We start from the raw sequence: 27,081 nt of genomic DNA on the forward strand, positions 1-27,081 counted from the left end.
GAAGCTGACTGATGGTCAGTCGTGCCTACACACCATCGGTTAAAAAACCAATCGTGTCAGAACGCGGTCACGTAAAACACAACGATGTGCTGAAAAAATTCTTAAAAAAATTAAGTTTAATGCTTCCAAGCATGCGTCGACTTGATTCTGAGCATGCGTGGATTTTTAACCGATGGTCGTGCCTATTAACAAGTGTTTTTTTTTCCCATCGGTTAGGTATTCATCGGTTAAATTTAAAACAAGATTGCTTTTTTTTAACCTATGGATAAATAACCGATGGGGCCTACACACGGTCGGTTTGGTCCGATTAAAAACAGTCCATCAGACCGTTCTCATCGGTTTGACCGATCGTGTGTACGCAGCATAACACCAACCTTTTTTTTAAATGTTACCTCCTCCTCCTCCTGTCTTCCCGTAACAAAGAAAAAAAAGATATGTATACTTACCTTTTTTTAGTCCGTTCACATGATCCTGCGGCTCCGACTCCCATGACCCAGCCATTATTGGCACTCCCTCCTCTCCCCTGCAGCTGTGGCTTACTGATGCAGGGAAGTCAGAGCTGCAGGATCATGTGCCCACACCAGAGGGGACTAAAAAAGTAAGTATACAGATCTTTTTCTACACAAGGGAAGGTAGGAAGAGGGAGGGGAGGAGGGGAGATAAAACATTTAGAAGAATAGTTATTATTATGCTTGAATTCTATTTTCATTCAGAAGTTTTTAGTAGGGGGTAGTAGGGAATATTTTTGCACTCACCATTATTTAATACGCCCCATAGTCATATACAAAAGGTATTTAATTTCGTTTTCACCCAACTTCACTGTGTGGAAATCTATAGCATTCTCCCTTTTTTTTTTTTAGTACCCGAATGAGCATTTTGGAACACGGTACAAACATGAAGATTCTACATCTTTACTTCTAGCAGTCCTAGGATTTTCTACTAACTTGTAGCTTTACCTCTGAAGCCAGCAAAGTCTTTCTACACCTCCCTCTTAGCATGTCATTAAGCTCCAGTCCCATCCCGTGGTCTTCATTTTTATTTGATGGACAACTGCATTTAGTAAAACAAGTGAAACACGTGTCTGATAAAAGAGGAGGACAAATAGTAGGATAGGGACATTACTGCCCTTTTACATGCTCAGTTCTTGGCAAAGACTGAAAACTTTGTATTAACGTCTACCCATGCGCGCACGTCCAGCATATTTTCCGTATGCAAAACTTCTTCTGCGTTTACAAGAGCATGGCTGTGTACAGCCCTTCACTTGTATGACAGGCTGTATGCAACATATGCAGCTCCCCAGGCGAGGGACATCTAAAATGCCTGTGCAAGCCCTGTGTGCATGAACCCTTAATAAAATAGTTCCACAAATTCTCAAAAGAAACAAAATGAAGGGCTTTGACTGAAGACATTCAGGTTTTTGTTGTCAAGTCGCTCTAATATTACTTCGGCCTTATGTTTGGCGATACTACAATCTTGGATAACATCCAACCTTTAGCTTTATTAAAGGACACGTTTACTCAAAGGATTATTCTGCATTTTTTTACCATCCATTCTCAATTCTAGTATTAACATAAATCAGTCTCTGCTAATGAAAATCTGAACAGCAGCAAGTTACCACCACTATACTTCGGTGTAAGCACGTTTTTTTTTATGTAGGCAATCTCAGATCTGACCACAAAACATTTTCCACATGATGAATGAGTTACTTTCAAGCTTATTATCAAATTCCAAACATACTTTCACATGGTTGTTTTTGTGTAGCTGGTCCTTCTGTGCCAATCCCCCTGTAGATTCCATTAGTATGCAAAGCACTTGATATGTTGATTGATGCATCTTTATCCCAGTCTCTGCTACTGAATGCTGTGGTCCATTCAAAAAGTGAGTGTTGGCATCTCTTTGGCTTCTATCACAATCTTTTGCTTTGTTTGGGAGTTTTGGGGAATGACCTTATCTACTCACCATATCTGTGGCTTCATCTCCTGATAAATAAATTAGCCATATCCACTGGTATTTCCAAACACTTGGATGTTTATTTTAACCCTTATCCTAAATTAATCATTCATGTTAATAACATTTTTCATCATTATTCAGTCTTAATTCGTAGCTATCCTTCAGATTCGCAACCTGAATTTGTGTTACATAATGGTAGATTTTATCCATCAAGTGTAGCAGTTATTTTAATGATTTCTTAGCGACGGGCAGAGACAAAGGTGTTCTCATTAGGTAACAGTTTTCGCTTGTACAAAATCAGAAACTACCTAAGGGTAACTTGGAAGAATCGCAGCTCTCCCAATACAGTAGTTAACATGTATGAGATGGCCTAAGCCTTGTACCACCCCACAAGCCATGCTCTGACAAGTTTTGCCCCACCCACCAGGGCTTAGTCATAGAGGGAAGAGCGGCCATTTGTCTAAGTGTGCGATGCACTACTGGATGATATTTCATGACGACACACCATTCTTGACCATCAATGGGATCATACACATTTCCCGTCTTAGAGCAGTACTACAAGCAGGTTAGCAGAGTGAAACTAGAGTTAATCCTTTTTTGATCAGAAGCAACTGAAGACTAGATGCCCATGCCAAACTTAACAGTGTCAGTCTACACTGGGTAAGTTGACCGTACATTATAGTTTGATTTTCTTGCGTAAAGGACATGAGGCCATTATTTGGTACACTGTTGAAAATGTCTGCTCCATTTTTACATTATAGATGGAAATGGACAAAAGACAAAAAAAATTTAAATAATTAACTTTTTTTATACTGTATTGTGTGTGAGGCACATGTTCATCTTTAGGCTGCAGCCCCTTCTGCATGCAGTAGATTTAGTAAATTAACTTCCAAACTTGAATATGACCATTGTGCCATAGCTATAGTGAACACAAGAATGGGAGCTATTCCAACTGGCTCCTAATGTTTAGCGTGGATTAAAGTCCTGTTAGCATAGGGCAGTTGGGACCGTTTACCCATTGTTCTTTACTTGTGCCCCCATAGGATTATGCAGCCTGGAAATGATGACAAGTCTTCCAAGTCGTCACAAATCAATATGATAAAAATCACCCCAAAATGTGTCTGGAAGAACAGTATTTGTGCACCCTATGGTATTCAATCAGAATCCAATTGTAATTTCTCTGGGGCATAAACACGAATAGCATTTAGCAATTGTTGCTACAATCCAGCCCTAATGTGTCTAGTGTCTAAGTTCATACTCAACAAAATTGGTAATGTTCTTAATTACCTGAACGGTAGAGTTCTGTGGCACCTCTAAAGAAACGGGGCAATGCCGCCTCCAGCAACATTATAAAATCCTCCAGTTCCTCGGTCACCCCGACTAAAAAGTATTCATTAACCAGGTTGTACTTGGCTTGGTCCAGGGCCCATTTGCTCCCAACATTCCTGAAAGACAGATTTGTAAAGAAGCTAAAAATACATCGAACTATCAACTGAATATTTTGATTAGACAAAGCGACAAAAAGATAAACATTTTATAAAAAATAAAAAAAATAGTTTCTGTGATATTTTGAATAATTTTTACCAGTTACCACAGTAACTGCTGTACAAAAAAAAGGTTCATTGCTAGGACAGATGTCTGTTAGATGATGATTTGCATGCAATTATTTTCTTACTTCAATTTAAATCTACTTAAAGCGCAACTGCACTCCATCTGAGCACCACACACCAAAAACACAATTTAATTCATTTTGAATATTCAAAGCAAACTAAGCCATTCATCCACATCTCCATGCTTTATTTTGTTGAGAAATAACGTTGAAACCCACCCAGCCCCCTAGCATTTTTTGGCCATGGCCATCTTGAGTAAGGGAAGAAGATTAATGTAGCATTTACTTCCTGCAATCCATCTGTCCTTAGCTTGGGCATACAGGCAGAAGGGTGTGCTTAGTTGAGAAAACCCCTACTCCCCTCCTGAAAACTCCTGGGATGTACGATATCATTTGTCAAGGCATGGAAACCAGGAAAAAAAAAAAAGTTTAAAATAAATATGTTATACTTCCCCATCTATTTACTAATGCTAGCAGTAAGGACTCAAAATAATCATTTTTTTTAAGACTATAACATGGCTCAGATCTTTTTAGCCATTTTTTTGTCCTGTGAATGCTCCCTATCCTCCATGGATGCACCTCACAGCTACCAGGGCCCTTTCCCACGTAAGGATCCTGTGAGGATCCGTACCATTCTTATCCGCTTGCTCAGCGGGGATCGCTCCATTGATCCCCGCTGAGCCAGCAGAGGACAGGGCGATCCCTGCACACTTTGCAGGGACCGCCCTGTCAGATCTCCGCTTTCCCCTATGGGGCGGGATCGGATGAATACGGACCGCCTGTCCGTGTTCACCCGATCCGCGATACAGACAGATGGAAAAAAATAGGATTTTCCTCTGTCTGCAGAATCGGACCATAGCGGGGACCGATGACACCGGGTGTCAGCGGATGTTCATCCGCTGACACCTGCTATCCCATAGGGATACATGCATGTTCATATTTCATCCAAAAATGGATGGATGAAATACGGACATACTGTCCAAATGTGTGAAAGGGCCCTAAAGCATGCTCTCCTCTACGTGTGTACTATAATAGAGCTAAATGTGTCTGCACATAGATGTGTAGTCCATCTCGGAGACAAGCAGGAAAGGATGGCTACGTTCACAAACAAAAGGGGGTGTGGAGAACGAACATAGCCACCCTAGAACAGAAAGTCAGAGAATAGAAGCTTGAATATGAAAGATGAAACAAGGGATCAGAGAGATAGAAGGTACATTCTGTGTTTATTTAAACAAAAATGTCGAGTTTATTGTCACCTTTAACCCCTTCCTGCCCGGCGTATACTAATATAACGTCTGCAGGAACCTCTTGTCCTTCCGGGCATTCCCGGCTGTCTAAGGGGCTGTCTAAGGGGCGTGCACGCCCGCCACATTGTTTGGGACACGTGCGTGTGCCCGGTGGTCACGATGTCCGCCGGGCACACGCAATTGCCCGCGATCTGTAAACACACAGATCCACGGTCCTGTCAGAGGCGAGGAGAACGATGGGTGTTCCCAGAACAGAGGTCACCTCCCCTTGCGAGTCCCCTCCCCCTACAGTTAGAATCACTTCCAGGGAACATATTTACCCTTTCAGCGCCCCCTAGTGTTAACCCCTTTCCTGCCAGTCACATTTGCACAGTAATCAGTGCAGTTTTACAGCACTAATCGCTGTATAAATGTGAATGGTCGCAAAAATGTGTCAAAAGTGTCAAATATGTGCGCCGCAATGTCACGGTCACAAAAAAAAGCATTACTAGTAAAAAAAAAAAAAAAAAAAAAAAATAATTCTATTTTGTAGATGCTAGAACTTTTGTGCAAACAGATCAAATACGTGTAGCGGCCTGCTCTTTTCGAGCCAGCACTGTTGTAAATTTAGAGGGAAGTCTGAGAGTTAGTTTACTCAGACATGTGTGATTTGTGCAAATTTGGCTTCTGTTCCAGCCATGGCTGTGCTGTGAGTGACCACCATTGTTCGCCTGGGGTGTAGTTGTTACTCCAGGCCAAGGGGGGCAGCAGCAAGGGTGATTTGAGTATTCTCCCTCGGCAGCCAATCAGTGGGGTTGATCGTCACGCTGTGCATGCTGGGGAGGGGAACTTAAGGGACACACGCCACTGGACTGGGGTCGTCGATCCTGGGTCTGTCGTCCCACCACCCCCCTTGTGTGGCCCTCCTGGCCGGGGGTGCGTGTTCCTGCAATCCTGGCTCCGGGACCATGTTGGTCCGGGGTAGTGATCTTCTGAGTAGGCCCAGTAGGCAGATTGGGTCTACGTATTGGAAGGTGATCCTGTGCTGTCCGTCCTGAGGGAGGAAGCCGCTTGATGAAGGACCTATCTTGGAGAGGACCGAGCACGAGGCTGGTGTCTCAAGAGGCCTTGAACTTCATCGAAGGATGCACCATTTACTGAAAGGCTGGATGGTGATCGCCTGTCAGTTTCAAGTTACTTGGGAGAGATCTGGGTGCTGAATACTGTATTGTGAGGATTCCGGACCGTAAAGTGTCTCCATCTGTGGGAAGGTCTGTGGCAGAGACTGTACCATTTTGTTTTTTTCGTGTGTCACCCCGCCTGCTAGGCTAGTAAGAGAGGCCTATATGGGGTCCGCAAAACCCACTCTGGCTAGAGTGGCGACGAAAGTTGTGTCGCTGGAAGCAGGAGTGTTTCCAGATTGAAACTACGCACCTGAACCTATTACACCTCTTCATTCACTTCTTTTATTTCTATCAAGTTTAGCAAATACATCTTAGAAAAAGAAGTGCAAGGTGTGGACATTTCAGCTCTCATCTAATACCCTGGACGGTGAGGGAAGAGAGGTAACATGCTGCCCCGAAAATATCCAGCAGCTCCCTCGGGGGCAGTGCTCCATAAGCTTATTGCAATTTTTTTTTTTTTTTACCAAAAATATGTACAAGAATACATATCAGCCTAAACTGAGGAAATTATTATTATTTTTTTTTATTGCGATATTTATTAAATCAAAAAGTAAAAGATAGTTTTTTTTTTCAAAATTGTCGCTCTTCTTTTGCTTATAGCGCAAAAAATAAAAACCGCAGAGGTGATCAAATAACACCAAACGAAAGCTCTATTTGTGAAAAAAAAAAAGGATATCAATTTTGTTTGGGAGCCACATTGCCCGACATTGGTCTGGGCAGGAAGGGGGTGACAATGCCCTGTATTGAAGTGTTTAAGCAGCTTTTTTCAACTACGGTGCCTTTAGCAAAATGCCAAAACATTTACCCAAATTTGTGTATAAGCCAGTGGTGGATTAAGTCAACTTTTTTGTTACTCAAAGCTAGAGGTCGACCGATATGGGTTTTTCTCTGGCCGATACCGATATTTCAAAATTGGGGCGGCCGATGGCCGATATTTTAGGTCGATTTTTGCGGCCAATATTTTAGGCCGATTTTTTTTTTCATTATCTCAGAAAATCTAGGTTGGGGAGGAGGTTATTGTTTAGGGTGGAGAGTTGGAGTGCAGCCCATCAGTATTCATCAGGGCCCACCAATGCAGCTCACCAGTGTATTATTATTATACAGGATTTATATAGCGCCAACAGTTTGCGCAGCGCTTTACATCAGGGAAGACAGTACAGTCACAATACAATTCAATACAGGAGGGATCAGAGGGCCCTGCTCGTTAGAGCTTACAATCTACCAGTGTAGCCTATCAGTGTCCATCAGTGCCACCTCATTAGTGTCCACCAGTTCAGCCCGTCAGTGCAACCTCATCAGTGCCTACCAGTTCAGCCCATTAGTGTCCATCAGTGCCACCTCATTAGTGCCCACCAGTGCAACCTGATAATTATTAAAAAATAAAAAAAATACAATCTTAGTAATTTTAAGGAGGGGGGTACAGAGGTGGTTGTGGAGGAGGGGGGTACAGAGAGGTGGTTGTGGATGAGGGGGGTAGAGAGGTGGCTGTAAAGCCCTCCTCTACAGCCACCTCTCTGTTCCCCCCTCCTCTACAGCCACCTCTCTGTTCCCCCCCTCATCTACAGCCACCTCTCTGTTCCCCCCCTCCTCTACAGCCACCTCTCTGTACCCGCCTCCCCCACAGCCACCTCTCTCTGTACCCGCCTCCTCCACAGCCATGTGTTGCGGAGAGGGGTGGATGGTGCTGGGCATGGGTGGGGATGCGTTGTGGAGAGGGGTGGGAGGAGATGCGTTGTGGAGAGGGGTGGGTGGAGATGCGTTGTGGAGAGGGGTGGGTGGAGATGCGTTGTGGAGAGGGGTGGGTGGGGATGCATTGTGGAGAGGGGTGGGTGGGGATGCATTGTGGAGAGGGGTGGGTGGGGATGCATTGTGGAGAGGGGTGGGTGGGGATGCATTGTGGAGAGGGGTGGGTGGGGATGCATTGTGGAGAGGGGTGGGTGGGGATGCATTGTGGAGAGGGGTGGGTGGGGATGCATTGTGGAGAGGGGTGGGTGGGGATGCATTGTGGAGAGGGGTGGGTGGGGATGCATTGTGGAGTGGGATGGATGGTGCTGGGCGTGGGTGGGGATGCGTTGCGGTGATGCGTTGTGGAGAGGGGTGGGTGGTAATGCGTTGTGGAGAGGGATGGATGGTGCTGGGCGTGGGTGGGGATGTGTTGTGGAGAGGGATGGATGGTGCTGGGCGTGGGTGGGGATGTGTTGTGGAAAGGGATGGATGGTGCTGGGCGTGGGTGGGGATGCGTTGTGGAAAGGGATGGATGGTGCTGGGTGTGGGTGGGGATGCGTTGTGGAGAGGGGTGAGTGGTGCTGGGCATGGGTGGAGATGCATTGTGGAGAGGGGTGGGTGGGGATGCATTGTGGAGTGGGATGGATGGTGCTGGGCGTGGGTGGGGATGCGTTGCGGTGATGCGTTATGGAGAGGGATGGATGGTGCTGGGCGTGGGTGGGGATGTGTTGTGGAAAGGGATGGATGGTGCAGGGGATGCGTTGGAGTGGGGATGAAGATGATTGTGTTGCATTGTGAAGATGGATGAGGATGACTCTGTGTGGGGATGAGAGTTACATTGTGAAGAGGATCTCCACAATGTAACTCTCATATCCACCCAGAGTCATCCTCAGCCAGGTTTCCCATTTAAAAGGTGTTTATATTAAATCATGCAGGGTGGCACAGTAGCACATAATATGGGCAACTTACCCTCCATACATGCTGGTATCATAATCTAATTTTATCTGCATGCACCGAATAGGCTAGGTGCATGCTGATGAGCTGATCAGCCAATTATTGTTTAGAACTTGGTGTAATGCCAGCAGGCTCCGCCTCAACAGGGAAGGAAGACATTCCTGCTGGGGGGAGTTACATTAGTCAGGCGGCAGTTGTAAGCCAATGATTGTTTGTTTCTCCTTGTCCCCAATACAGCACGCCGAGGGAGGGGGGCGGGGCACGGCGGGCGGCGCAATGCCAGTGAAATCTATGTCCCTTCTGTGGTGGCCGTGCAGATGGAGGAATCGGATACATGGGAGTGGGAGCGGGGTCAGTACTGCAGGGCAGGCGGCCATGCGGGCCGGACACTTTAGCCGCAAATCGGCCGATTCTTTCACAAAAACTGCCAAATATCGACCGATATATCCGTCGACCTCTACTCAAAGCCATGTGTTTCATTGTGCAGCATTACAACCTTGGGCGCTGTGCAGAGCAGCCACCAGTGTCCTAACAACCACTGATGTCATTGGTTGATAATAATGACACCTACAATGTAGAGCTGCACAATTAAACGTCAAAAATATTTATCGCGATTTTTTCCCGTTGTGATCTTCCCGATCTTTGGTATGCAGAGAATTTTCTCTCTGCTCTACGCCTTCAAAAGTCAAAGTCTGGGCAGTCTGCCAAGTTTTAAAACATTCTATCAGTGGAATGTTAAGTCTAAACATTGTATCAGTTTTGTCTTTTACATCAAAGGAATAGACTTTTGTATGTAATTTAGGAACGTTTAACCACTTAAACACCAAAACTTTTTGTTTTCAAGTTCAAATCATTTTTTTTTTGCTAGAAAATTACTTGGAACCTCCAAACATTATATTTTTATAGAGACCCTAGAGAATAAAATAGTGGTTGTTGCAATATTTTATGTTGCACTGTATTTGCGCAGCGGTCTTTCAAATGCAACTTTTTGGGTAAAAATGACTTTAATGAAATAAAAAATAAAAAAAAACAATGAAGTTAGACCAAATTTTTTTTCTGGATAATGTGAAAGATTTTATGCCAAGAGAATCGTGGTTATATGGAAATAGTGATCCTCATTTCGGCCAGAATCATGCAGCTCTACTACACATCTACTTTGTTTGACCCACCCACCCCGCCCTTGTCTGTCAGCATTGGGGTTACGTTAGCTGCAAGAGCGAGAGGAAATGAAAAAGAAATGCTGGAATACCAGTCGGAAACCCAACATAAATGTCCTCGAATGTTGGGGTGTCCTACGTGTGTGGAGCTTGCACTATGTAAAATTATTACTTTTGTTTTTTTACATTTTAGAATGGGTTTAAGATTGGCCTCGAGATTGCGCACAATTTTAAAGGATGCTTTGACTGGAAAAATAATGAGAAACCTTGCTTTAGAGTAAGCCAGTCGTGGTAAGGGCTGCCATGGTTTACCTTCTTCAGTACCGGTTGGGTCAAATACTGGAATGGGCATGCAAGTCAGTTGTTCAGAGAAACTCCTAGACTGCTTTACTTTTTTTTCAGGTGAGTGGTAGAGAAAGAGCCAAGCAACTAGCATTTTCCAGGGAAGAGGTCATCAATGAAGGGCACCAAGTCTCTCTCATGATAGATTTTTCTATACTATTTGTTTGGCAGTAAATACTTATACTCAGCTGTTGCTTTTACTTTAAACCTAGAATGTTAAATTATTTGCTGGGGGTAATGATCTTGAACAACATTAGTAATAATAAAGACTTTAGACTTGCAGAAAATGTATGATCTTCGGGGCTATTAAAATTATATGATACTAATGGCATGCAGCTGCAGGCTAAGAGAAATTGCATTTTTTTTTTTTCAAGATAAGTGCCATCCAACCCCACAATAACAATTTTATAGATTATTTTCAACAAGTAAATGAGCACTAAAAGCAACAACTATAAAGGCATAAGAAGCAGAAAATTATCCTTGTTATATGGTAAGACACATATGGTGAACACACAAGGAATCCAAGTAGCAACACAAAATTATTATAGCACTCCAGTGGGTTATATTGAGTCCATCAACGGCAATTTTAGACCCTGCATTAGGCCAGACAATGAGAAAATAAGGGACCATAACAACCAATCCGGTTCTTTCATTTCACTATAGACTCATAAAAAGGACATCTGCTACTTGATTGGCTTGCTTGGAACACCACAAATACTTTTATTACTATTTGTTTATATAAACTAGCCACTGGTAAGTTAGAAAAAATAAAATACACATGGTCCCAGGATAACTTGGGCATTGTTATTTCACCCTAATAATTCTGTTTATGATGCTGCACTGTTTTGGCACCAAACATTTTACATGGGCGCTGTCCTAAAAATTAAAGCAGCACACGGACTACTTTGTATAGACAGCTATAACTGGTCTTTACAGGCCAACAATCAGGTACTGTTGTGTCTGGATGCTACCACCACTTACTGTGCTGCTAGACAACTGCGCCTTAATGCCCTATCTGCATTGAAAAGGGGTGAAGGATCTGTTTATTGCAGTTGCCCACTTCTGAAGATAAGTGGGGAAATAGTCATTAACCTCTTCCTGCCCAGACAAAATTTTAGCTTCCGGCACTGCGTCGCTTTAACTGACAATTGTGCGGTCGTGCGACGTGGCTCCCAAACAAAATTGATGTCCCTTTTTCCCACAAATAGAGCTTTCTTTTGGGGGTATTTGATCGCCTGTGCAGTTTTTATTTTTTGGGCTTTAAACAAGAAAAAAAAAAGCGTAATTTTTGAAAAAAAAACAACAATATTTTTTACTTTTCGCTATAATAAATATCCCATTAAAAAAAAAAATGGTATCATCTCAGTTTAGGCCGATATGTATTCTTCTACATATTTTTGGTAAAAAAAAAACAAACAAAAAAAAAACCGCAATAACCGTATAGTGACTGGTTTGCGCAAAAGTTATATTGCCTACAAAATAGGGGACATAATTAGATTTTTTTCGGGACTGCGACATTATAGAGGACACATCGGACACTTTTGACACATTTTTGGGACCATTCACATTTAAACAGTGAACAGTGATAAATATGCATTGATTACTGTATAAATGTGACTGGCAGGGAAGGGGTTAACCACTAGGGAGCGGGGAAGGGGTTAAATGTGTAGCCTAGTGAGTGTTCTAACTGTAGGGGGAGGGGGGTGACTGGGGGAGGTGATCGATCTATGTCCCTATGTACAAGGGACACAGCATCGGTCTCCTCTCCCTGACAGGACGTGGATCTCTGTGTTTACACACAGACATCCACGGTCCTGCTCAGTTACTGGGCAATCGCGGGTGCCCGGCGGCCATCGCGGCCGCCGGGCACGCGCATTGTGTTCCCAGTGACGCGACGGGTGCGCCCTAGCGTCTTTAAATGACAGGACGTCATATGATGTCCTGTCAGAACAATGGAGTCTTCCGCCCGCCGTCACTTGACGGCGTGCGGTTGACTAGTGGTTAAGCGGAGTGATCAGCTGAGAATACACCTGAGAAAGAGTATGGGGAAGAGAGCCAGTACAAACACAAAGTTGTCCAAAAGCAGTCAGTGGCCGCCAAAAGGGAGGCAACTCAAGTGTTGAAGCTGCTAAACTCTCCAGAAGTTGAGGCAATATCAGCCCGTTGGCAACATCCACATCGAGATGGAGGAACAGCGAGCAAAGTCTGAAAAAAACGAAGTCTTGGAAGCATTGTGCTTCCAGGAGAGAGCGGACGGGATCCCCTAGGAGCCTGGGAGGGAAGCGCGGGTTCCCCAAAATTGAGTGAAGATAGTACAGGTGCGGAAACACAATTTTCAAAGTGGTTCCCAGTGTTGAGTGCGTTTTAGACTGGCTGCTTATTGTTCACAGTTATCCTAGTGGTTTGTAGCCTAGTTGTCGCCAGTTTCCATTTACCAGTTTGGCCGAGATAAAAATGGTTTATGAAAACAGAAATTCTAAATTTCTAAACTGAGAATATGCATTCTCACGTGTATCGAATTTATGCATTTATTCTAATTTTAATCTTATTTTCACCTTAAGCTGAACTCTAGGCTGAAACAAAAAAAACTTGCACTGTGCCCCTTATGCTGTACTGCAAGTGTTAAATGCTCATTATGTCTAAAGCCGCGTACACATGACCGCTTTCCATGTTGAGAAAAATGCAATTTTTTTAAATTGGCCGTTAAAAACGATTGAGTGTAGGCTCCAGAGCAGACCTGGGCAAACTACGGCCCGGCGGACCTTTTAATCCGGCCCCCCCGCCGCCGAAATCGCCGCCGCCGCCACGTTAATCACCGCGGCGGGGAACATTACAGACAGCGTTCGTTTGAACAGCTGTTTTCCCCGCCGCGCATAGACACTCCCCCTTGGACGGATCTGTCCAATCGCGAGCAAGGGGGAGTCACATAGACACTCCCCCTTGCTCGCGATTGGACAGATCCGTCCATGGTTGAGTGTCTATGCGCAGCGGGGAAAACAGCTGTGCAAACGAACGCTGTCTGTAATGTTCCCCGCCGCGGTGATAACAGTAGGCAGGGCTGGGAGGGGTCACTGTGCCCATCACACGCAGCCACTTGTGCCATCACATGCAGCCACTTGTGCCAACACACGCAGCCACTGTGCCACCATAAATTGTCGCCACTGTGCCCATCAAACGCAGCCACTGTGCCAATCACACGCAGCCACTGTGCCAATCACACGCAGCCACTGTGCCCATCAAACGCAGCCACTGTGCCAATCACACGCAGCCACTGTGCCAATAACACGCAGCCACTCTGCCCATCAAACGCAGCCACTGTGCCAATCACACGCAGCCACTGTGCCCATCAAACGCAGCCACTGTGCCAATCACACGCAGCCACTGTGCCAATCACACGCAGCCACTGTGCCAATCACACGCAGTCACTGTGCCATCAATTGTTGCCACTGTGCCAATCACACGCAGTCACTGTGCCATCAATTGTTGCCACTGTGCCAATCACACGCAGCCACTGTGCCAATCACACGCAGCCACTGTTCCCATCAAACGCAGCCACTGTGCCAATCACACGCAGCCACTGTGCCAATCACACGCAGCCACTGTGCAATCAATTGTTGCCACTGTTCCCAAACACAGCCACTGTGCCAATCACATGCAGCCACTGTGCCAATCACATGCAGCCACTGTGCCAATCACACGCAGCCACTGTGCCAATCACACGCAGCCACTGTGCCAATCACACGCAGCCACTGTGCCATCAATTGTTGCCACTGTGCCATCAATTGTTGCCACTGTGCCCATCACACTCAGCCACTGTGCCATCACACGCAGCCACTGTGCCATCACATGCAGCCACTGTTTAATCAATTGTTATTGATTAAACAGTGGCTGCCTGTCCCCAGCCTCTGTCCCCCTCCTGTGTCATGTCCCCAGCGTCTGTCCCCCTCCTGTGCCATGTCCCCAGCGTCTGTCCCCCTCCTGTGTCATGTCCCCAGCGTCTGTCCCCCTCCTGTGTCATGTCCCCAGCGTCTGTCCCCCTCCTGTGCCATGTCCCCAGCCTCTGTCCCCCTCCTGTGTCATGTCCCCAGCGTCTGTCCCCCTCCTGTGCCATGTCCCCAGCCTCTGTCCCCCTCCTGTGCCATGTCCCCAGCGTCTGTCCCCCTCCTGTGTCATGTCCCCAGCGTCTGTCCCCCTCCTGTGTCATGTCCCCAGCGTCTGTCCCCCTCCTGTGTCATGCCCCCAGCGTCTGTCCCCCTCCTGTGTCATGTCCCCAGCGTCTGTCCCCCTCCTGTGTCATGTCCCCAGCGTCTGTCCCCCTCCTGTGTCATGTCCCCAGCCTCTGTCCCCCTCCTGTGTCATGTCCCCAGCCTCTGTCCCCCTCCTGTGTCATGTCCCCAGCCTCTGTCCCCCTCCTGTGTCATGTCCCCAGCCTCTGTCCCCCTCCTGTGTCATGTCCCCAGCCTCTGTCCCCCTCCTGTGTCATGTCCCCAGCCTCTGTCCCCCTCCTGTGTCATGTCCCCAGCCTCTGTCCCCCTCCTGTGCCATGTCCCCAGTGTCTGTCCCCCTCCTGTGTCATGTCCCCAGCCTCTGTCCCCCTCCTGTGTCATGTCCCCAGCCTCTGTCCCCCTCATGTGCCATGTCCCCAGCCTCTGTCCCCCTCCTGTGTCATGTCCCCAGCCTCTGTCCCCCTCATGTGCCATGTCCCCAGCCTCTGTCCCCCTCCTGTGCCATGTCCCCAGCCTCTGTCCCCCTCCTGTGCCATGTCCCCAGCCTCTGTCCCCCTCCTGTGCCATGTCTATAACAAGTACTCGTACCAGTTTTCCAACAATGATATTTAGTGCTTTTTATAAAGAAATACAATTGATTTTATGCAGTATTGAGTTTAGCCTTTTGGCCCGGCCCTCCAAAATATTTTTAGTTTCTCATGTGGCCCCATCGAAAAAATAATTGCCCACCCCTGCTCCAGAGCATTTATTTTATCGAGAAAAATGGCCATTAAAAAAAAAATATCGTTTTTCTCGACGTGAAAAACTGTCGTGTGTACGCTTTAACGAAGGGGGGAAAACGAGCATGCTCAGAAGCAAGTTATGAGACAAGAAATTAGCATATTCAGCCCAAAGGGTGGCGCCATTCGAATGGAACTTCCTCTTTATAGTGCCGTCGTATGTGTTGTACGTCACCGCGCTTAGCTCAAGCATTTTTTTTCACGATCGTGTGTATGCAATGCAGGCTTGACAAGAATCACGTCGAGAAAAATGTCGTTTTTTTCTATGACATTAAAAACAGTCGTGTGTACGTGGCATAAGAATGTCTGAACAAAGAGAAATTCTTGCCTAGTTCTGCACTCCAGCAGGCTGCATCTAGCCGTTTGACCGGGTTGCTGTAGACTTCTCTGTAAGCTGTTCACAGCTGTGGTTACATGTATACCTCCTTCACATAAAATACAGAGTTAATATCTCTGCATTGTATGAGATGGTGCAGAGGGACTGCCAACAGACCAGGACTTCAGAGGAAAGTGCTGGAATGGGGAATAGGGTAAGCAATACAGCCTCTTCCTCTATCCTGCAAAAATAATGAGCATTTTACTTTTGCAGTAAGGGTGACCCCATCACAAAAGGTATTTTTTTTGTTTCAGCCCAGAGTGCTGGAAACCATTGCCAAACCCGGGTCAAAAACGATGACCATAAAATAAATCCTTATAACTTTTCTTCACGATGTTCCACTGAAGTGCTCAAAGCACTTAAACAGTGAATTTCACACAAAACTTACATGTCTATAGACGCACACCTCCAATGGACACACAGCCATGCCATAAGACAATTAGGTCCCAGAAAAACTGTGGTATGAGGTCTGAGGCATGCTATCCTCCACTATCTGGAAGTAGAGAAACTAGGGAAGTGGTGGCACTTTAGGAGCACAAAGCCGAGTGTAAAGCTTGCCATACTACAACCTACACAGAGTGGATGGACAAATCTCCTTCTGCGAATATTGAATTTTGAGAACTGGCTTTGCCAGCCCTTAAAATACCCGAAACAGTGCCAGCATCTCATTCGATACAGATGCTGTTCAGCTGACAATCTTCCAACCGGCTTCCTAGATTTTTCAAACTACGGATATTGGGTGGAAGGCAGCTGAAAGGGCAAGCCGCTGAGCAAATTTCAGCCAGTTCATCAGTTAGCTGTCATACACAGTCAGCTAACAAGAGCTCATAGGTTAGAATAGCTGAATTTATATTAAATAATAATAATAATAAAAAAAAAAAAAGAAGTATACCAATAAGTCCAATAGGTTACCAAAATTGCAAAGCTGACACCAAAAACTACAGGGCCTCTGGCAGAAAAAGTGTCATAAAAAAATGTTCATAGTAGAGTTTATGAGAGTTTATGGGCATTTGCTTTCATAAGTTTTTTTTCCCCCCCAAAACATTTCCCTCTGCTAATTTTTCAATGTGCATGAACACATGGGATAACATTGATATGCTTCTACAACAGGCAGGAGAGGAAAAAAAATACAAAACTCCTGTAGAAGCGTTTTTTTTTTTTTTTAGCTCAGTGCGCATGGACCCTAAAAGAGAGCGTGATCACAACTTCTTCCAACATTAAAAATGGTGAACTGGCCATTAGATAACATTGGATTTCTTCGATCAAAGTTTCTTGTTCACATCGGTCTAGTCTTATGCACAGTAACCCATACCAAGCATTCAAAACCAATTTGCACTAGTATCACATTAGATCACATTGGCTACTATACCTAAGAATATTAACAAGTCACTGAATACTGCGATATTTGTGAATTAAAGGTGCCATACTGGATATCAGACATCTGGAGACAGCAGTACAGTAGTACGGCCTCATTTGTCAGACGTCTAATTAAACCTCGATCTTCTCATAAATATTTAATGACATTTTAACACTTTTGCTTAATATCCCGCTGACTGTTTACAGTTCGTTTCAGCTAATTACTAAATTCCCAAGTTGGAAAAATAGGAACTGATTTTACACAACCTCATACTGAAATAACTGAAGTGTTACGGTCTAGATTTATACATCAAGGAATCCGATGTAATAGACAAGTTTCGTAATTTTTTTTTTTTTTTACACTCTATGGTTTTAAATACAGTTTACTTAGTACTGGGAACTGTTGTTCAGACATCAAATAGGTTTACAAAGAATTAAATAGATTGGATAGACTGATGGATACACACATTTGTGATTATTTAATAAAGAACAGAGCTTTAGAAAATGCAATAAAAGGGTTGGTCAAAAAAAAAAAAAAAGTCTTCCTCATAAACACTACAAGGAGAATACAAGCAGAAATGTAATGTATAAATTAACCTTTCATAGACATGAGAAATTCCATAAATAAAAAAAAGGTATGCGACAACCAAGAACCAGCAGCCCCAATCACCTTCTTTTTGGGTCCCTCACCGATGGTCCTGGCTCCTTCCCCAAATAGGAAGCATCTTGCTATGGAGGCGCTTGAGCAGGCACACTCATTGGCTCACTGACTGATTGACAACAATGGCTCCTGCTGCTTTGAGAGCCAATGGAGGAGAGCGAAACTTGGGAGAGCTGCTGCTCTGATGCACATTGCTGTATCAAGTTCAAGCTCAGGTAAGTATTATTGGGGGGTGGGGGCTGTTACCCTAATAAATATAGTGCATTAGGGTTTCTAGGGTTTACCATTGACATCTGCACAGATGTCAATGGTAATCGCACCACGAAATCGCAAAAAGTAGTACAGAAACAACTTTTTTTTAAATCGGTGCGGCGCCACAAATGCATTAGGCCACGTACACACGAACGGTCAAAACCGATGAAAACGGACTGAAGGTTCGTTTTCATCGGTCCAAACCGATCGTGTGTGGGCCCCATCGGTCAGTTATCCTTCAGTCAAAAAAATGAGAACTTGCTTTAAAATTGAACCAATGGACGCCTAACCGATAGGTCAAAACCGATCGTTAGTATGCAAAAGCATCGGTTAAAAACCCGCGCATGCTCAGAATCAAGTCGACGCATGCTTGGAAGCATTGAACTTCGTTTTTTTTAGCACGTCGTTGTGTTTTACGTCACCGCGTTCTGAGACGATCGGTTCATTAACCGATGGTGTGTAGGCACATCAGACCATCAGTCAGCTTCATCGGTTAAATGGACTGATCGTGTGTACGCGGCCTTAGGGCGGTGCCATTGCCGGCAGTTGCCGCCGATTTGACATCTCAAATTGCACCAATGTGAACAAGGGCTGAAAGGGGATGTAAACCCTCACATATACCCAGTGAAGTGAACAGCCTCAGATGATACACAGAGATGAAACAAATCTCCCTACATAAGCTTTACATGTATATCTTCTGTGTTCAGCTTTATATACTGTTTAGAAAGTGCACATTGTGTTAGACTTTTCTCTTCCTGGTTCCCCTGTAGGTGTGGATACTTTTATACACTGAGATTGTGAGACAGCTGATTGGAGGAAAGGTACACACCCCCTCCTCACACATGCAGAGCATACCGGTGAATAGTTTAGCTTTGTGCTAATTTATTTATAGCAAGCTCTCCCAACACACTCTCAGAGAACTTGTCAAAAGTTATCAGGCTGATAAGAGGAATGAAGCACGGGACTTGGGGCGTTGAAGAGAGATAAGAAAACACTGCAGATATATGTGGTTTACATCCACTTTAATGCAGACTTTGCTGATATCAGTACTCCAAGTCTACTGTCCCTGTAGACTTTGGCACATGATGCAAGACCAGTTGTTCCGAGTTTTACCCTGTAGGACCCGGTGTCCCTAATGCTTCAGTATTTTTCTAACGTGGGCTTAACCATTAGCCGACCAGCTCACGTACATATACTGTGGCAGATTGGCAGCGTTTCGAGAATCAATGTACCTGTGTGGTGGAGTGGGCGGGCCCCACCGGCTGCACGCTCTCGCTGCAAGAGTGTGCATGTGAGTTGGGCAGACTCGATGTCCTCCGGCAACCCGTGATCGCCTATTACAGAGGCAGAACGAGGATCTGCCAGTGTAAACAAGCATATCCCAGTTTTTACAGGGGACATGTCAGAACTTCTGTTCCCAGTGATCAGGAACAGTGATCTCTGTCATGTCCCAGTGAGCCCATCTTCCCCCTACAGTTAGAAAACACCTAGGGAACACACTTAGCCCCTTGATCGCCCCTAGTGTTAAGGCCTTCTCTGCCAGTGTCATTTTTACATTATTACATTGATCAGTGCTATAAAAATGCACTAATGTCACTGGTCCCAAAAAAGGTGTCATCTGGCATCAGATTTGTCCGTCGCAATGTCCCAGTCCCGCTAAAAATTGTAGATCACTGTCATTACAAGTAAAAACCATAAAAAAATGAAATAAAAGACCCTAAAACTATCCTAACCATAGTTTGTAGACGAAAACCAATCAATACAAGCCTAGTGCGATTTTTTTTTTACAAAAAATATGTAGAAGAGTAAATATCGGCCCAAACTGATGAATGAATCAAATGCCATCAAAAGAAAGCTCTATTTGTGTGAGAGAAAAAAAAAAAAAAAGGACGTCAATTTTGTTCAGGTACAGTGTCCGACTACCACGCATGCAGTGCCGTATCGCAAAAATAAGTCCTGGTCAATTAAGGGGCAAATCCTTCCAGGACTGAAGTGATTAAAGATGAACAAAAAGGTAAAACTGTTTTTGTTTTGGATAGAGTGGACATGGATAAGAACACTGGTCAGGTTTTTATTGCAGTCTGCGCCTGTTGGGGAGAATTACCCTATTTGTCAGCGAGCGTGAACGTGAGCCCTGATTCACATTGGTGAGTTTTGACATGCGATTGGACATGGCAAATCAGCGGCAATCTCCGGCAATGGCACCATCCTAAATCGGTGGGATTCTGTATTTGTGGCGCCGGAACGATTTCAAAAAAGTAGTTTCTGTACTACTTTTTGCGATTTCTATTGACATCTGTGCAGAAACCCGCACAGATGTCTGTGAAATTGCCACCAAAATTGGGACTAACATGTGGGAGTGAAATCGTGTGAGTTCAGCTTAACTCGCAGGGCTTCATTCCCGCAGTCCAGTGTGAACCCGGGCTAATAGAAAATCCCAAATGTTGGTTTGTCATCAGAACGGGTAAAGAAGGGAAACTTTCCAAAGGGGACACATGTTATTGTGACACTCGTGACAACCAGGGATTTCCTCTCCCCCTCTTCCTGATTTGGCTAGGGGACATGAAGTGAAGGGAAATCTCCCTAATGGGACACAAAAAAATTAAATAAAAAAAATTCTTACAGGTTTTAAACCTCCTTTACCCAAATACAGTTGAAATACATATGCGAGAGCAGTTTACCTGCAGAATCTTTTGAACGGTAAGGATCTTTCACGGCTGCAGTTTATTTTAACTTACAGATCTCCCTTACTAAGGCCCCATTCACACCTGAGCATAGCGTTTTCAGGCAGAAAGTCACACAATTTTTTTACCGCGATTTGTACAGGTCAAAGGGTCACCAATGTAAAAAGCAGAAAAACTCAAATTTGCTTAAAAAAAAGAAGAAAAAAAAACTGTGGTGATTAAATACCCCAAAATAAAGCTCTATTTGCGTGAATTTGTCAAAGTGCAACAGCACCGAAAGCCGACCTGGGCAGGAAGGGGGTGAAAGTGCCCAGTAGGCAAGTGGTTAATATAAATACTACAGGAGTCGGCAGAAGCCTATGCTTTATCTGTAACAGACATGTATTTAATTGACTGTCCACTGCATGGGTTTTCTACGGCATACCAAGGTCAATCCGCATCTTACGCCATCGATTAGTTACATGTAGGAAGGTTTTGGCCTCAAACCCAACGCAACAGTGTTACACTTTTACAAGCATTTTTATTACTAGGAATGATTACAGTGGTAAAGAATAGAAAGGCCAAGGTAGTGTGTTGGTAAAATGAGTGGGGGTTGGGCACTTGGTTCCGGAACTTTCTAAACACCTGGTTGCAACAGCGATTGATGATTGCTTTGGCTATAAAGTTGTCTTTTGTTTGGGGGTTTATATACACAAGCCCAACTTTTTATAAAAGGAACAGCAGTTCTGTCTTAATTTGCAGCATGAACCTTTTGTCCTTGGGTAGAAGCATTTGTTTGCTTGAAGCTTAAACAGCCCACAGATTGCCGGCACAGGGAACAATGTCATGTCTGAGAAATCGAGCGCACATAGAAGTATGAACGGTCTGCAGACAAAGAACGCCAATTGCAGTAACGGCGCTCTTGGGTTATCAGGCTTATAATTTTCTTACATTGATTTTGAAGCAAACAAAAAAGAAATATTGATTTATCACTTGTGTTTTGTTCTCATTCTTCTTCGACATATTTTAAATATTACACTGGCCCCTGTAGCTTCTTAGCAATATGTAAAAAGATTGCTGGACTTGAGATGGAAGCGCTTTGCTTGGAACCAGAACATTTCATTGCGACAGACTCACCCGGGACAGAGGCTTTTGGAAGGGACTGAATGCTAGCCTCTGGCCTTGCAATCATTCGCCCTGGCATTAGGGGGAACGGTGCTCTTTGGGAGCTGTAAGCTTGGGGATCCTTGAGGTGGTGTTACTTTGGATTCAGGGCCATGTCTCCCCAAGACACACAGACTCTGGGAACCATGTATATGTCATATTAGAAAGAGTGACCGATTCATACTGTTGGCACACATACTGTTAGATGCTAATGTCATCAACTCCAGCCACCTGTCCGTCTGCTATAATGTAAATGAGTCTAGGATAACTTCTAAGGATCTCTCGCCCATTGTTGCTTGTGCCAATTGACCCTGCAATTGTATGAAGGAGTTCTGTGTTGATATGTATGATAATGTGTTATGTAGTTATGGAATGACAAAGGCTGCATTATGGGATTAGTTAATTAGCTCATGTTAATGTATGTTTCTGTGTATTGATAGAGTAATATGAGCAGGATGTAAGAACCTCCTATTTTACTGTATACAAGACTTGTATTCTGGTTCTAATAAACAGTCCATGTTCAGCAGACAAACAAGTATCGTCTCGTTGTGTGCTTGTGAGCGGTTGGAATATCTGATATCTATATCCAGACTGGGAGGAAGTGGTATATGACGAAAGCACTCAAGCGGCATGTGGGACGTTGCGTTACAGTCATAATAGAGTTGAAGGGCTAGTTCACATTGGTGTATGCAGTTATAAAACGTATTAAAACTTCAGTGGGTTACTGCCATGCATTTTTTGGATGTGTCTGGAGAGAAAAATCAACATATAATGCTCCTGAACCCCTACAAACAACTGTCGCTGGAACTCCAATTTAGGAAATATGCAAATTGACTTTACTGGGATTAGGAAGAGTCCAAATGTAATAAAGTGTCTGTTCACACCAGAGCACGGTGTGGGAAACCAGCGTTCTGTTCACTTTTCCCACACCACAACTGTGATCAATGTTAAGTAAATCAAAATTCAGTATGCGAGTCAGGGCTTATTGTGAGATAAACTATCCAATAGCTGTGAGCAAAAAGATCTACAGTGAGGGAAAAAAGTATTTGATCCCCCCACACACTGATTTATGTACGTTTGCCAACTGACAAATAAACGATCAGTCTATAATTTTAATGATAGTTTTTTTTTTATCAGTGAGATACAGAATAACAACAAAAATATCCAGAAAAACACATTTCAAAAAAGTTATGCATTTATTTGCATATCTGAAAAAAAGTATTTGACCCCTTTGCAAAACCTGACTTAGACCTTGATGGCAAACAGAGGTCGGATGTCTCTTGTAGTTGGCCACCAGGTTTTCACACATCTCAGGAGGGATTTTGTCCCACTCCCCAAGGTTTTGAGGCTGGTTTTTGCCAACTCGAGCCTTCAGCTTCCTCCACGTATTTTCTATGGGATGAAGGTCTGGAGACTGACTAGGCCACTCCAGGACCCTAATGTGCTTCTTCTTAAGCCACTTCTTGGCTTGGCTGTGTGTTTTGGGTCATTGTCAGACTGGAATACCCATGCACAACCCATTTTCAATGCCCTGGCTGAGGGAAGGAGGTTCTCACCCAAGATTTGATGGTACATGATCCCCTTGATGTGGTTAAATTGTCCTGTCCACTTAGCAGAAAAACAGCCCTAAAGCATAATGTTTCCACCTCTATCCCCGGAGGGATGGTGTTCTTGGGGTCATAGTCAGCATTCCCCCTCATCCAAAAATGGCAAGTTAAGTTGATGCCAAAGAGCTCGATCTTGGTCTCATCTGACCACAACACTTACAGTTCTCTGAATCATTTAAATGTTCTTTAACAAACTTCAGATGGGCCTGTACATGTGCTTTCTTAAGCAGGGGGACTTTGCAGGATTTCAGTTCTTCACGGCGTAGTATGTTACCAATTGTTTTCTTAGTGACATGGTCCCAGCTGCCTTGAGATCATTGTCACGATTCTCCTGTGTAGTTCTGAGATGATTCCTGACCGTTCCCATGATCATTGAAACCCCACGAGGTGAGATTTTGCATGAAAACCCAGACCAAGAGAGAGAGTGACAGTTACTTTGTGTTTCTTGCATTTGCAAATAATCGCACCAACTGTTGTCGCCCTCTCACCAAGCTGATTGGCTGTGGTCTTGTAGCCCTTTCCAGCCTTGTCTAGGTCTACAATCCTGTCCCTGACATCCTTGGACAGCTCTTTGGTCTTGGCCATGGCGGAGAGATTGTAATCCGATTGACCGATTGTTTCTTCAGACAGGTGTATTTTATACAGGTAACAAGCTGAGATTAGAGAGTGCTCCTAATCTCAGCTCATTATCTGTATAGAAGGACCCCTGGGAGCCAGAAATCTTGCCCATTGATAGGGGATCAAATACTTATTTTACACATTAAAATGCAAATAAATTTCTAACTTTTTTTAAATGCGTTTTTCTGGATATTTTTGTTATTCTACTGTTTTTTTTCTAATTATTATTTATTTTTATTGCATTTTAGTGTAAATATGGGATCTGAGGTCTTTTTGACCCCAGATCTCATATTTAAGAGGTCCTGTTATGCTTTTTTTTTATATTATTTACATTCCTTGTAATAGGAATAAAAGTAAATATATATATATATATTTTTTTTTTAAAAAAAGAACAGTGTAAAAAAAAAAAAATATTGAATGCGCCCCATCCCGCCGAGCTTGCGTGCAGAAGTGAACGCATAAGTGAGTATCACCCGCATATGAAAACGGTGTTCAAACCACACGTGAGGAAACCCTTGCGATCGTTGGAGCGAGAGCAATAATTCTAGCCCTAGACCTCCTCTAACTCAAAACATGCAACCTGTAGAATTTTATTAAAAGATTTTCAGACAAAGAAAAAAAAACCTTTAGAAGGGAAATTGAAGGAAAAGGTAAGTGAACCAACAATGCACTAACTTAAAGGAACCTATTTAGAAAATAAAAAACAAACCTTTACAACCCCTTTAACTTGACTCGCTGTGTTTAGAAAAATGCTGAATATGACCCCAAGATAGGGCCGAAACAACTAATCGATTAATCGACAACTAATCCATTATGAAATTAATGAAATTCATCGATTACAATTATCATAATCGATTAATCGGCCAGTAACATAATGGGGTTAAAAAAAAAAAAAATTAGCCCTTTATAGTACAGTAAAAAAAATGAACCCCTTACACAGTAGTGATTATTTTCTCTTTTTGTACTTATTTTTGTTTTTTTAACCCCTGCAGAAAAGCATGTAATGTTTTTGCGGCAATTTGCGTTTTGTAATCTGCCTAACAACAAATTGGTCCAAAAAATTAAAAAAATGCTATTTTTATTTTTTTAAGGCTATTATCCGATTAATCAAACCAAAAAATCAGTCAACTAATCGATTATGAAAATAATCGTTAGTTGCAGCCCTACCCCAAGAACACCATTCCTACAGACAAGCACAAAGGTGGAAACATTATGCTTTGGGGCGGTTTCTCTGCTAAAAGGTACAGGCTGACTTTGCCGCATTGAGGGCTAATGGATGGGGCCATGTATTGTACCATCTTGAATGAGAACCTTCTTTCCTCGGCCAGAACATTGAAGATGGGTCTTCCAGCATGACAATGACCCAAAACATACCGCCAAGGCAAAGAGTGGCTCAAGAAGAAGCACATTAAGGTCATGGAGTGGCCTAGCCAGTCTCCAGACCTTCATCCTATAGACAATTCATGGCGGGAGCTGAAACTTCGAGTAGACAAGCAACAGCCAAGATACCTTAAGGATTTAGAGAAGATCTGTAAAGTAGAGTGGACCAAAATTTCTCCTGGGATGTTTGCAAACCTGGTAACCAACTACAAGAAATATCTCAACTCTGTGCTTGCCAACAAGGATTTCCCCACCAAGTACTAAGTCATGTGTTGCTTGGGAATCAAATACTTATTTTACTCACCGTACTGCAACTCAAATTTATAACATTTGTATCATGTGTTTTTTCAGGATTTTTGGTTGATATTCCGTTTCTATAATTTTTATCATAGGTTTATTTTAAATGATAAGCCCTAAATTTCTTTGTAAGTGGGCAAACTTACAAAATCTGCAGGGGATCAAATAATTATTTTCCCCACTGTATAGGCATAATTTTCTTTTAATTAAGCACAAGATGTTTGCGTGAAACGCGTCTACATGACCTCGTGTTGGTGTCTTTGGCGTTATCACTTTGAATAAAAAAAATATTCCTGTAGTTGCGCAAGAAAAATTCAAGGGGCCGTTTTAAATAGAATTTACTTGGTACTTAATATTCTATTTATTCATTCTAGTTACCTTCCACTATCATTAAATCCTTCTCTTTAAAACTTATTACCCAATTTATCCTTTGAAAACTCATTAAACCAAACTGTTCTTTTTATATACTTAAAACATTATGTACTGCATATAATAATGTTATTGATTTCACCTTAAACTACCTCATCATCAAACAGTTCAAACAAATGGAGAAATCATTCTTTAGCATCTTATCTGTGTTTAAAAAAAAAAAAAAAAAAAATGACAGCCAATAACCCAGTAATATAAAATTATTCTAGATAATAAGTATGTTTTACCACTTTATAATCACAAATGAGAACAAAGTTTTCAGATTCACAAATGTCTACAATTTGGAGTGCAATTATGAAAATCATGCACAGTTCCAACTTGCAATAGTCTATATTAAAAGGGCCGTTTTCACCATTAATTGCACTCTCATTCCCTTTCTCCCTCTCTTTTACAGACTCGCAAATAATTTTCTTTTTTTCTCACACTAGTACGGTATATTATATATATGTGTATGTGTATGTATATGTATATATATATATATATATATATATATATATATATATATATATATATATATATATATATATATATATATATATATATATATATATATATATATATATATATACACACACACACACACACACACACACACACACCTTATTTTCACTCCTCCACCCTTTCCCTGCCTCATAATCATATAGGCAGGAGCACATTCCAGAAGGCTGCAGGTTAGTGTTAAGAGGTCATCAATTACTCACTGAGGGGCAACAGGCATGTGCTCTGCATCTTAGCAAAGACGTGTTGCAACGCATCAGTAATGCAGCGAGGCCAATGTGAGGCAAGGCTTTAGGTACTCACAAACCTGAGCATGCTTATGCTGATGAGCAGGGCCGCTGATAAGCCAGTACAACTGGCCCTGTTGTAGTGGGCCCCAGGCCAGCAGGGGGCCGGATGGCAACCCCCTTTAGGTGTCCGGAGGTCCCCATATGACAACTCCCATGTTTTTTATTTATTTTTTATAAAAAAAATATATATATATATATATATATTTTTTATATATTTTTATTTTATTTTTTATTAAAAGGGACATATTTTTTTTTTTAGAGGTCCGGAGGTCCCCAGGCCCCCAGGGCCCCGGATGGCAACCCCCCCCTTTTTTTTTTATAAAAAATATATATTTTTT

General features: G+C 43.3%; 1 protein-coding gene across 1 annotated transcript in view; it reads right to left on the reverse strand.

The window, feature by feature from the left end:
- The window catches only part of HS2ST1 (heparan sulfate 2-O-sulfotransferase 1), a 252,431-nt gene that overhangs the window by 1,227 nt on the left and 224,123 nt on the right, over positions 1-27,081 (reverse strand). Inside the window, exon 6 of the mRNA XM_040360084.1 lies at positions 3,238-3,395. Within this exon, the coding sequence (XP_040216018.1) occupies positions 3,238-3,395 (158 nt within the window). The remainder of the gene's footprint in view (positions 1-3,237; positions 3,396-27,081) is intronic.

This window comes from Rana temporaria, chromosome 7 (assembly GCF_905171775.1).
Source record: "Rana temporaria chromosome 7, aRanTem1.1, whole genome shotgun sequence".
NCBI lineage: Eukaryota > Metazoa > Chordata > Amphibia > Anura > Ranidae > Rana > Rana temporaria.